This window comes from Budorcas taxicolor, chromosome 21 (assembly GCF_023091745.1).
Source record: "Budorcas taxicolor isolate Tak-1 chromosome 21, Takin1.1, whole genome shotgun sequence".
Lineage (NCBI taxonomy): Eukaryota > Metazoa > Chordata > Mammalia > Artiodactyla > Bovidae > Budorcas > Budorcas taxicolor.
This window is the reverse complement of record NC_068930.1, coordinates 25924589-25937068: the sequence shown is the minus strand read 5'-3', so window position 1 is coordinate 25937068 and position 12480 is coordinate 25924589. Positions and strand designations below refer to the sequence as shown.

Below are 12480 nucleotides of genomic sequence, written 5' to 3'. Positions count from 1 at the left end.
AGTTGAAAATCTGAGAAGGGCTGGAGCCAGGCTGGCTTTGGGCAGCTCAGCTCCAGAACTTGTCTCTCATCCATTGCCTCGACCATCTGACTGGCTGCTTGGCAGGTGTTCAGTGAGCTGCTGTGCCGACACCGAGCTGGGCCCCAAGGATGCAGAGCGGGTGTCCTGTCCCCAAGCGCCTTAGAGTCCCAGATGCCTGGGGAACTAACGGAGCTTTTAGTGCAGACTGGGCTGCTTGGGTTCCCTGTGCACAGAGAACGGGACTGAGATGAGTCAGGAAGTCACTGTGAAGGGACTTGCTAAATGCACCTTTCATTTGTCCAGTGTGTGCGTGTGTGTGTGTGTGAACACCACATATACACACATGCGCATTTTAAGGAGGCCTCCAAACCCAGCACCTGCACCCAGCCACAAACGAGCCCCGTGATGAAGGGCACACCACAGACTGTGTTTCTCTGCGTCCCAGCTACTGAGGACACTGCCCCTCGAAGCCCAAGCCCCAGGTGGCCTAGTAGCACTCTGCACATTCTCTTATTCCAGCCCCTCACAGAAGCGTTCTCTCCTGGGTACTAACGTCTCCAGATCTCCAGGGCTTAGCATCATGGGGCAGGAAGCAGAAACCCGAAGGGTAGCTCATGGGGTGTAAACGTGGGAGGTGTCGTCTCCATCTCTGGTCCCCCAGTCTCTGGACCATGGCCCTGAGGAGACACATCCCATCCCAGGGGTCTGCGTGATACCTGTGTTCTAGCAGGCAGCACGGCAGAGTTCTGGAAGGCCTGCTGCTTCTGCTGATAGGGTTCGTGGAAGGATCGAGCATCCTGTGGTGTGTAGACCTTGCTTCATTTCATTGCAGAGAAGCTGGTTGCTTGTTTGGCGGTGGTGCTGTGTGGTATGGAAGGCATTAAGTCAGTCTTAGGGTGTCAGGGCTGGGAGGCCTGATGGCTCACAGTCCATGTCTGTTTTCTGAGAGTAAATCGCTGTGTGCTCTGGAGGAAGGGCCTGGTGCAGTCAGCCTTCCCCATGGGGCTTCCTGGTCACTCCGAAGTGTGGTGCAGAATCCGGGCCTCAGGGTGGGTCCCTGTTGTTGGCAGCTGACACTCGGCAGGGCCAAAAGTCAGAGTGGCCATCGGGAGGAGGAGGTGTTGTCAAGGCCACAGTTCTCTCCCTGGCACTGAGGCCAGTGTGTCCATAACCTTCTGAGCAAGTGCTGGGGAAGAGAATGCTGGGTGTCCACAGAGCAGCTTTCCTGTCCCTAGTTCTCAGGATTCTCTTTGCTGAAGGGCGGAGGCTTCAGAAAAGCATGGTCTTAGTCTGCTCAGTTTGTTAAAACAAAGTACTATAGATGGGTGTTTGAACAGCAGCCTCTCACAGTCTTAGAGGCTGGAGTCTGAGATCAGGCTGCCAGCATGGTCAGGGTGAGGTGAAGGCCCTCTTCCAGGTTGCAGATTATCAGCTTCTCATTGGAAGAAGGTCAGTTCCGCTCTCTGAGGTCTCATTTTTAAGGGCACTCTTCCCATTCATGGAGACTCCATCCTGTGCCCTAGTCACCTCTCAAAGGCCCCGCCTCCTAAGCATCACAGTGGCGTTTAGAATTTCCACCTACAATTTTGAGGGAGAACACAGACTTTCAGTCCATTCATTGCAGGCCTTCATGGGGAAGGTGAATATCTCCAGCCTCTGGCTCCACTTGGACCCACAGTTGTAGCCATTTCCCAAATCTCTTTGTCACTAACCCTTCAGCTGGGTTTCTTCCCAGTCCCTTCCATGCAACTTGGCTCTCAACTGTGTCCCCAGGGCTCCGTGTAGATCCCAACTCCAGGCCACTTCTGCTGTGCACACCAGGCAATGAGATGTTCAGATCATGCCACAGGGAGCATTTCCCTTTCCCTCCATCCTCCAGACAGCAGAAGGAACACAAGCAAAATTCTGATGCTATGTACGGGAAGCTTCAAACAGTTCACTGTTGACAGGGCACCTGGGTTTGGGGGGTGGGCAAGGCTGATTAGAGGCCAGCTCTTGAAAGGGCCTTCTGTGCCATGCCAGAGTCTCTGGACTTTATCTCACGGCCTGTGAAAGACTTTAAGCCAAGAAAGAAAATGATCAGATTTGCATTTTATGTATATATTTTTTTCTGACTTCAAGACAGATTAGCTTGTTTTCATCCAGATCAGAGATGAGGAGGGCTTGCATAAGAGCTGGAGACATTAAAGAAATATTGAGGAGCTAAAGTGGCAGAACTTGGTGAGAGGATGTGGGAGGCAGAGTCTGTGGGGTGGTGATGGATGGACGATGTGATGCCATTTTCTGAAATGAGGCAGAGGAACAGGTGCTGTGAGGATCTGAGAAAATTTCTATAAAGTGGAAGCAAGTCTGATGGTGATTTGTTGAAAGAATCGTTAACCAGAACGTCTGTCGGAAGTGGCTGGTAGGGATTGCATGCCTTTTCCCTCTGAAAAAGTGCCTGGTGGAGAGAAGTGGGGTGGCGGAGCAATGCCTGCCCTGCCCAGTGACTTGTATCCAGGCTGAGAGGGCTGGAAACCTCACACTGCTGGGGAGGGTCAGGTGGGGTGGCTTCTGTCAGAGATAGAGTCCTGTCTGGGCCCTCCTCCTTGGCTCACCAGCCCCTGATCCCACCCAGGGCTGGAGTTCTCCACGGAAGCTTTGAGGATTACCCTCAGCTGCCTAGAATAACTTCTTCAATCTTTGGAGGACTCGGAGTAGCTAGGAAGGACAAGGGGGAAACGTTTCAAAGAAAAGAATTGAAAGAAGGGAGAACTCAGAAGAAAAATGAGAAGTGGTTTAAGTTCCATTCTTTGTGCCTCTGAGAACTAAAGAGACCTTGGGCTGTGCCTGCATCCAGGCATGGCCACTTCTAATTTTTCCCAGATGGAAGAAAACGTCCTGTCATTAAAGAGGAGTGCCCTGTCACCCCGAGTCACCCGGTCTCCTCCAGAGGCGTTGGAGTCCCGCTCTGTGACTGTGACCTGCCATTGTCACAAAGACTTATCAAATAAGCCCTGAGGTGCCACCTTTGTTCAGAATGTTGCAAATCAACTTCTCCCCTTTCTCACTGAAGGGAATGATTAACCACACACTGATAAATTACCACGAAGTGAGGCTGGCAGTCTCGACAAGTGGCAATTGGTGAGCACAGAGGAACTTGGGCCCAACGGGTTCCCGAGGCATGTTGCTGAGGGGACAGCTGTGGCTGAATATTTCCCACTTCATGGAGCAGCCACCCACAGGCCTGAAAGAGGAATTGGTAATCAAACACTAACTAGCCTGGAAAAAGGAACTCCACTGTGGATGTTAGCATTTAAGAACACTTCATACATACTTCTCTTTTCACTCCTCCAGAAGGGAAATAGATACCTTGATCTTCATGACTCCCGTTATAAGGACCACTTCACACCAAAATCCAGAAAGTATTACAGGGACACTCTCCACTCTCTGTACAGGCTTTCCAAAATAACAGGAGCTGCGTACTCCCAAGGTGAGCTGGAACGTTGTTCGCCCCCTGGAAAGGGTGTAATGCCTCAGCCTGCTGGAGAGTGTTGAAAAGGGGTTTGCCTGTTCTGACAACTAGAAAGCCTTCTGAAGAGATGAGAGGAAGGAGAACCAAGTGTAAGAATGAGCCAGTCATCCAAGTTTAGACGGTTCCTGGCATCTGACCTTGATACTTTTGGCTCCGTCTCATCCTGCCACGAAGGGGAGTAATCAGGTTGGAGTTGCTCGTGCTGTGATTGATCCATTATTCTTTGTTGAAAGAATAATTAACCAGAACTTCTGTCGGAAGTGACTGGTGGAGATTGCATGCCTTTTCCCCGTGAAGAAGCACCTGGTGGGAGAAGGCGGGTGCTGGGAGCGATACTTCCCCTGCCAAGTGTCTCATATCCAGAGTGATAGGGCTGGAAACCTCAAAGTGCTGGGGAGGGTCGCTTCTAATTTTTTCCCAGGCAGGAGAAAATGTCCTGTCATTAAAGAGGAGTGCCTGTCTCCCTGGGTCACCCAGTCTCCTCCAGCAAGAGTTCTTACAGGAAGCCCAGGATGGTTTGAAGGTTACTGTCAGCTGCCTGGAACAAACACATTCTGCCACAAAGGGCAGTGATCCAGGATGGAGTTGCTAGCGCTCTGTAGTTGGTCCAGCTAAATCCTGACCACCCCCCCAAGTGGCATTTGCTTTTCAGTTATCTCTAATTCAAATTTGCATTCTTAACGCTTACTTCATTAACTCAGTGTCCTTGTAAGAACATTTCCTGGTCTCCTGCCTTTCTGATGTAAAAGGTTCACTTTTCTTTCAGTGGATATTGATCATTCTTCTGATGGATTTTAGTTAGAATGTTTGGTGGCTACAAGTAACAAAGAGCTAATCACGGTGCTTATTCTTTTCTTACGGAAAAGAAGGCCTGAGGCAAGCGGTTGCCAGCATCAGTACAGTGCTCCATGATTTGGGGTGTAGGACTCTGTTTTGTTTCTCTGCTTATCCTTTTTCCTTATGATGATAAAATGGCTTCTCAAGCTCTGTCCATCACATCTGCATTTATCGCAAGAGGGAGGAGTCAGGAGGATGGTACCACAACAGCATCCCTGTAAACTCCTGTGGCAGATTTATTTTGGGAACCCAGTGTCAGTCTTGGGCCCCTGGACCACCCTCCCATACCCACTTTCAGGGAGAAAAAAAGAGGCAGAGAAATGAGTTACCATGATCATCTTAGATCAGTTCTTATTCTCTACCCTCTAGGAAATTTCTGTTCTAGACAAATCAAGATTCTCTTAAGCTAAAGGAAAATTAAAAAATGGATTTTGAATAAGCAAATAGGTAATGTCTGCCATAGGGTCTTCAATGGCCAGGCCCCCCCCCCAAAAAAAAAACCAAAAATGAAATAAAACAATAATTTTTCACTTTCTATCATAATATGATGATTTTGATTATAAAATTACTGCCACACATTTAAAAACTACAGAAAATGATCCTAATAAGTAAAGACATGAGAATTTGGCATCTATTTAGAAATCTTTATAGTTTGAATATCTTTTGATCCATGGGTTTTATTTATAGGAATCTATTCTAAGGAAATAATTGTAACTGCGTACAGAGAATTAGCTACAAGAATTTTCCTCATGGCATCATTTATAATACACCAGCCTAAATGTCCAGCTATAGAAATTAGTTAAATAAACTCCAGTATATCCTTCAGGGTAATATTGTACAGCAATTCAGATAATGTAATAAAAGATAATTGCATGGAAATATTGTCATATTAATATCAAAAGTAGCAATAAAAGCAGATGTGTTTGCTTGGCCAAAAAGTTCATTTGTGTTTTCTGTAAGATGGAAAAACACGAACCTTTTGGCCAACCCAATACAATATCATTCTGTTTTTTTAAATATGTGTGTAGTGGATACATATGTACAGATAGAAAAAAGTTTTAAAAAATTCACGTGGTCAGTGCTTATCTCTGGATGATGTGACTCTACGTTTTAAAAAAATATTTTTCCTAAACTATATTTATTAAATGTACAAGCATATGTGCTTTCATAATAAGTGGGGAAATACTAGAAAGCTTAAGACTTGGAGAGAGGAGCTTTTTCACCAAAGGACAGTGAGACTACTTGTGTCCCAACAGTTGGAGGCTCTGAGTAGAAACCTTCTTCCATCCTTCTCCCAGGGCTCCCTGAATTGCTTCCAGTGTTTCATGATGATAGATAATGCTAGGATTAACGTCTTTGTATAGAAGATCTTTTTTTTTTTTCATTCTCTCAATTATTTTTGTAAGAGAGTTTCCCAAAAGTGACACCACTAGGTCAGTGGGTATAAATGTTTTTTTTTTTTCACTTATGATCAGTGGTTCCAAACTGCTTCTCCAAGGGGCTGTACAGTCACAACATTGCCAGGAATACCTTGCCAGCACAGGGTATTATAACTGTATTTAGTGTTAGCTAATTTAGCAGGCCAAGAATGGTGCCCCATTATTTTGCTTTTGAATTTCCAACAAGGCTGAACGATCTTTTCTTTAAGTTGCTTACTTATTATATTTTTGTGTGTGTGAGTTTTGCAGTTTATCTATTGGGATTTTCATATTTTCCTTTTCAATTTGTACAAACTCTTTCTATACTAAAGATAATGACCCTTTTTCTGTTGTACTAGTCTAAAGATAGATACTTTCCCCAGGCTGTAGTTTCCCTTCTGAGCTTCTTTCTTTCTTTTTATATACAAAAGCTTTAAATTGTTAGGCAGGCAAGTCTGTCACTTTGTGATTTTCCTTTTATTTCTTCCAGGTTTAGAAAATTACCCTCACACCCCTCAAGCAGAAGTTTGATAAATGTTCAGCTCTGTTTGCATCCAGATTTTAAAAATATAAAGCAACTTAGCCATTTAACTCATCATTAATTTATCATGCTACTGGTTTGTGTAAGGATTTAAATCCATTTCCCCTCAGTTTACCAAAATTATCGCAATTATATTTTGAATAATTTTCCTCATTAATTTATGATTCCCCCTTTGTCATAGCTAATTTTTATATAAATGGCAGGGCCCATCCTGACACTGCTTTTAAAATGATTATTCAGGGACTTCCCTGGTGGTCCAGTGGTTAAGACTCTGCTCTCCCAATGTAAGGGGCACAGGTTCGATCCCTGGTCGGGGAGCTAAGATCCTACATGCCACATGGAACAGCTTAAAAAATATATAATAATAATAATAAATACGTGATTATTTATTTACCTAAATTTTATCTGATAGGGCTTATCCTACTTCATGACATTTCGAGCTTATTTTCTGATAAAAATTCTTTTGATTATCACCCATTTGAATATAAAGTCCTCTACAGACCCAGAATTCCTTTGAAGACAGGAACTAAGTCCTTCTTAAGTATTTCAGTGTACCTAGAGATAGCTAGTTAATATTTTTGAATGAATGAATTCACCCTTTTGTGGGGCTCTGTTACTAAAATTTGTGGCTTTTTTTCCCCTCATGGCATGTGGGATCTTAGCTCCCCAGTCAGGAATCAAACTCATGTCCCCCACGTTGGAAGCACAGAGTCTTAACCACTAGACCACCAGGGAAGTCCTAAGTTCATGGTTTTAAGTCAAATCAGGGCATGAGAAGCTGTGCTTCCCTTTGTTGAATGCCCATTGCAAAGCCCCATCTCTCGTCCTCCAGGGATCCATGGAGGTTGCATTATTATTGCCCATATTTCACAGATGAAGAAAACAAGGTGCAGAATGGTTCATCTGCCTGCATGTGAAAGAAGGATAAGGGTTAGACTGGGCGCCTTAGCTAAGGTAGCAGCTAAGCAGGTAAGTCACAGGGCACTGGAGTGTCCAGCACTGGCGTCAGGTGGCTGTGTTCAGCCCCAGTGTGACCCTGGCCAGTTACGAGACCCATCTGAGCTGCATTTGTATGTTGACAGTAGTGAGAGGGCCTCAGAGTGGCTGTGAGTGCATAGTACGACTGTGCATCCTGACTGTGAGAATGCATGTACTGTTTTGCCCTTTTTGAGATGCTCTAGGCTCTTACTGTTCACAGGCATCCCTCAGAGATACTGTGGATTTGGTTCCAGACCACTGCAACGAAGCAGATATTGCGTTAAAGCAAGTCTCAAATTTTTTAGCTTCCTAGTACACATAACAGTTTTATTTGCACGGTACTGTAGTCCGTTAAGTGTGCACTAGGGTTATGTCCAACATAATAATGTATATACCTTAAATACATAGTGGCTTCCCTTGTAGCTCAGTTGGTAAAGAGTATTCATATTCCTGCAATGCAGGAGACCCAGGTTCGATCTCTGAGTCGCAAAGATCCCCTGAAGGAGGAAATGGCAACCACTCCAGTATTCCTGCCTGGGAGATCCCATAGACAGAGAAGCCTGGCAGGCTACAGTCCATGGGGTCGCAAGAGTCGGACATGACTTAGTGACTAAACCACCACCATTCCTTAAATAAAAGTACTATATGGCTAGAAATTGCCAACCATCATCTGAGCCTTCAGTGAATGTAGTAACAACGAAGAGACTTATCACAGATCACCATGAAAGTTTGACATCCTGTGGGAATTACCAAAATGTGACACAGAGACACAAAGTGAGCAAATGCTGTTGGAAAAATGGTACTGATAGACTCGCTCAGTGCAGGGTTGCTGCCAGTTTCAATTTGTAAGAAACACAGTATCCGTGAAACACGATGAAGCGTGGTGTGCTGGTTTAATAGCACTGTCACCTCAAGGTGACATCCTTCTGAGATGTTCTAGGCTGTTACTGTTCACAGGCATCCCTTGGAGATACTAGGGATTTGGTTCCAGACCACTGCAATGAAGCAGATATTGCGGTAAAGCAAGTCACAAATTTTTTAGCAATGACAGAGCTGTCTCCCTGGCCACTCACTCCATTAACATTTGATTTTCTAATCCTCAGGCCTTATCTTTGTCTTAAAGGTTCCCGTGACCTGCCTTGGAATTAAAGCTTTTATAATGTTCTTATAAAGAGGAAGTGAGTACAATTCTATTTTAAGTACAATTCTCTTTGCAAATGGAAAATCCAATCGATAAATGTTTAACAGCTGTTGTGCAAGTCTCTGGCATTCGTGTAGGCACACAAAAGTAACCGGATGTGTCGATGATCATGTAGAAATCAGATCTAGGCTCAAGTTCAGGTTATTATTTACTAGCCATGTGACCATGGGCAAATATTAACCTCTCTAAGACTCTATTTTCTTATCAGGAAACTATGAAAAAGAATTCCTGTCCAGCAGAAGGTAACCAACAGGAGAATGTGTATTGAAAGTCACTAAATTTCTGGGACTTCCCTAGTAGTTCAGTGGTTAAGATTCCATATTTCTAATGCAGGGGGTACAGGTTCAATCTCCGGTTGGGGAACCAAGATCCCACATCCTGCAAGGCATGGCCAAAAAATAAATACAACTTAATAAAAGAAGCCATTAGACTCCTTACCTTGTAAATGTGGCTCTGCTGAGGGTCTAGGGGAAGAGGGTGATAGTTAGGCCCACCCAAGGCAAAACTGTGGGACATCTAGAGGGACCAGCATGATGGCTGTCAGGGGACCAAGAGAGAAGGGACCACTGGACCTTCTGGACTGAGTCTCCAGGAGTTGAGCTGAGGGTCATCATGACAGTCAGGGTCAGGTGGGAAGCCCCAAGCTCCATCCAGAGGCCGCTTGTTTTATCAAAACCTGGCAGGGCTTAATTTTCTGACTTGTTTGCCACTCTCTCCTGCTACCCAAGTCTGGCGCTCTCTCTGATACTTACAGTGTTCATGCCCCAGCACCTAGCTTAGGCCACAGCCCCATATTTGTTTGCTGAAGTCCTGAATGGTGCTCAGACCATGCTTGTCAACTGAGTAAACCTGACCCTGGTGATGACATTTCCAATCTAGTTTATAAGCAACTTCAAATAAGACCCCGAAAGAAAGAGACCCTTGCACCTGCAAGAAGGGTCTGTAAAAAAATAATGCCTTTGGTTTGGGAGCCTGGTGAAGTATTCCCATGCCTCTGGGTACCTCCAGTACCATGGTACCTCCCCAGGTCCTTAGGTTTGGCTGTACTTTGACATGTTTTTTTTTTTTTCCAAGAGGGTGGAAATGTGCAAATCTAAAACCCAGAGCTCATTCATTCTCTTAACAAACTTACTTAGATGTGCTTTCCACCTGGTCTCGTGGGAAGGTGCAAAGGGGAAAAGCATGGGCCCTGCCATCAAGGAACTCATGACTTGATGCTTTTACACTTATGGGGCCCCTAAAAGGAAGGGGGATGCTTCGTCCATCCTCTCTGGACCTCAGACCTTTTAAGCAACAGGTAATGTGATTTTTCTCTGGCAGCTCTGGGTTGGTAAAAATGAAGCCCTGTGTTAGTGGCTTTATTTACAGGCCTGCAGGAGCAACACCAGCCAGCACTGCAAAGCTGACTGACCTTTTCTGCTTCCGCCAGGTGCTTGGTTTACCAGCAGCTGTCATCCGGCAGGGTTTCCCAAAGCAGACTGCTGTTGTTGACCTTGTGAGACACTCAGGGGGCAGCCTATGCCCAGAAATCGAGTTCTTGGTGAAAGCCACAGCATTGTCAGTGGCATTGGCACTGGTTGGCTTTTTCTTGCTACTCAGCAACCACGTTGGGCTCTCTTTTGCTGTATGATGTCAGCATTAGCTATGACAGGAGGTTCTCTGTTCAGTGTATTTGCTAATTAAAATCAGTTGCTTTGTCAGTGACAATAAAGCAGTGATTGATATGATTGCTCTGGGATTTTAATAATTTTTTTAATTTAAGAAAATATTAAAACATTCCTTTAAGCAGAGAGCATAGTAGAATGAACACCCACAGATGCATTACATAAATTTAATAGTGAACACGGCCACATTTCTTCATCTGTTTTCAGGCTTTGCTGGTAGCTCAGTTGGTAAAGCATCCACCTGCAATGCAAGAGACCCTGGTTCAATTCCTGTGTCAGGAAGATCCCCTGGAGAAGGGATAGGCTACCCACTCAAGTATTCTTGGACTTCCCTTGTGGTTCAGCTGGTAAAGAATCCGCCTGCAATGTGGGAGTCCTGGGTTTGGAATATCCCTTGGAGAAGAGAAATATTCTGGCCTAGAGAATTCCATGGACTATAGTCCATGGAGTCACAAAGAGTCAGACGTGACTGAGTGACTTTCATCTGTTTCTATTGTTGTTAAAGTACTTTAAATTACAGACATAAAGACATTTCCTGCCTAAATACTTCAGAGTGTATGTGCGTGCTCAGTCACTCGGTCATGTCCAACCCTTTGCAACCCCATGGACTGTAGCCCGCCAGGCTCCTCTGTCCATGGGATTTCCCAGGCAAGAATACTGGAGTGGATTGCCGTTTCCTTCTCCAGGGGATCTTCCCAACCCAGAGATCGAACCCACATCTCCCACATTGACAGGTGGATTCTTTACCACTGTGCCACCTGGGAAGCCCAAATCCTTCAGTATTTATCACTAAATAATGACATTTTCCGATAACCACAACATCAGCAGCACTTCCAGCAAGACTAATAAAACAGTAACTCCTTGGTGTCGTCTTATCCTCTCCATATCCACATATCCCTTGTTGTTGCCCAGAAATCCTATAATTGGTCTGTTTAAAAGAGGACTCAGACTTCCCTGGTGGCCCAGTGGCTAAAGGCTCTGAGCTACCAATGAAAGGGGCCTGAGTTTAATCACTGGTGAGGGAACTAGATCCCACATGCTGCTGCTAAGACCTGGCACAGCCAAATAAATAAAAAAAATTTTTAAAGAGTACTTAGTCCTAGGCTAACATGTTGCATTTTGCATCTTAGGCTTTTAAAATCTAGAATGTTCCTTCCCCTGAGCTTTTTGGATGTTTTTGTTATTCATGCCATTGACTTGCATGAGTTCTTGGATCTTTCATGAGAGATTATGAAGGTTTGGGGAGATTCCTTCTGTGCTATAGCTAAATTTCTTTTGTTGCATTTGTATTAGGTACTCTTTAACTAGAGGTGTGTGTTTTTAATATTTTGCCATCAAATCTTGCTTCAGTATCTTAGAAATTAATTTAGATCTGACCTGGGCTTTTTTGTTGTTATTTTTTTGCTGGTGTTGTTCAGGAAAAAAGCATTTCTTATATTCACTTCTTTTAAATCTCAAATAAAATCTGTTTCCTGGATTTATACAGAATTTATTGACTTCAAATGAATGCAAAATAATAAAGGTGGGTTCTGAATATCAGCCATGTATCAGGTTAAGGAAATCTCTAATAATTCTTCTTCATGTTCAGTTTGCAGAGAAATTCCAGGAAGTAAAAGAAGCTGCCAGACTAGCCAGAGACAAATCCCAGGAGAAAACTGAAACTTCGAGCAATCATTCCCAAGTAAGTAATTTGCCCGTAAAATAAATGAGTGTGATCAGTGATTAGGACTTTGTTCCTTGTCACTTTTGACAGGAAAGAACAAATTTTTACAGTAGGGCATTTTGAAGGTTTTTTCAACTATTAGCCTGTTCACAGTGAGAAAGATGTGACATGTTTTTATGAGGCTTGAATTTTTCAAGATGTGGTGATACATTTTGGATGGAAAACATTTGATGAGATGAGAGTTAATGCATGTCCCTCATCTGGAATTCTCTCTGGTCACTGTTTAAATACCAATGCCAAGGGGACGTGTTTTCTTTCTGTGTTGGGAGGGGAGGTCTCCATGAAGCATGCTCATGGACCAATGCAGGTACCTGTGCCCATGACAGAGAAAACTTGGTTGATGCCAGAGGCTCCCCGTCTGTTTCCCTATTATAACAAAGTCAGGTGGGAGGTGGCATTTCAACAGCTCTAGTTTAGTCAACGAAAATGTGGCTTTGCCAGGAACTGAGTCATCTGTCTGCCTAAAAGTGTGGTCTCTGACTAAAAGGGACCTATCTTAACCTGAAATAAAAATACCTGCCTTCCTGATGTCTAGAGTGGGGTATGCAGTAGTATGCAGAAGCCTTGACCTCGTGACAGAGTT

General features: G+C 44.4%; 1 protein-coding gene across 1 annotated transcript in view; it reads left to right on the top strand.

Moving 5' to 3' along the window:
• The window catches only part of HOMER2 (homer scaffold protein 2), an 89748-nt gene that overhangs the window by 62139 nt on the left and 15129 nt on the right, over positions 1 to 12480 (top strand). The window contains exon 4 of the mRNA XM_052659406.1: positions 11763 to 11855. Within this exon, the coding sequence (XP_052515366.1) occupies positions 11763 to 11855 (93 nt within the window). The remainder of the gene's footprint in view (positions 1 to 11762; positions 11856 to 12480) is intronic.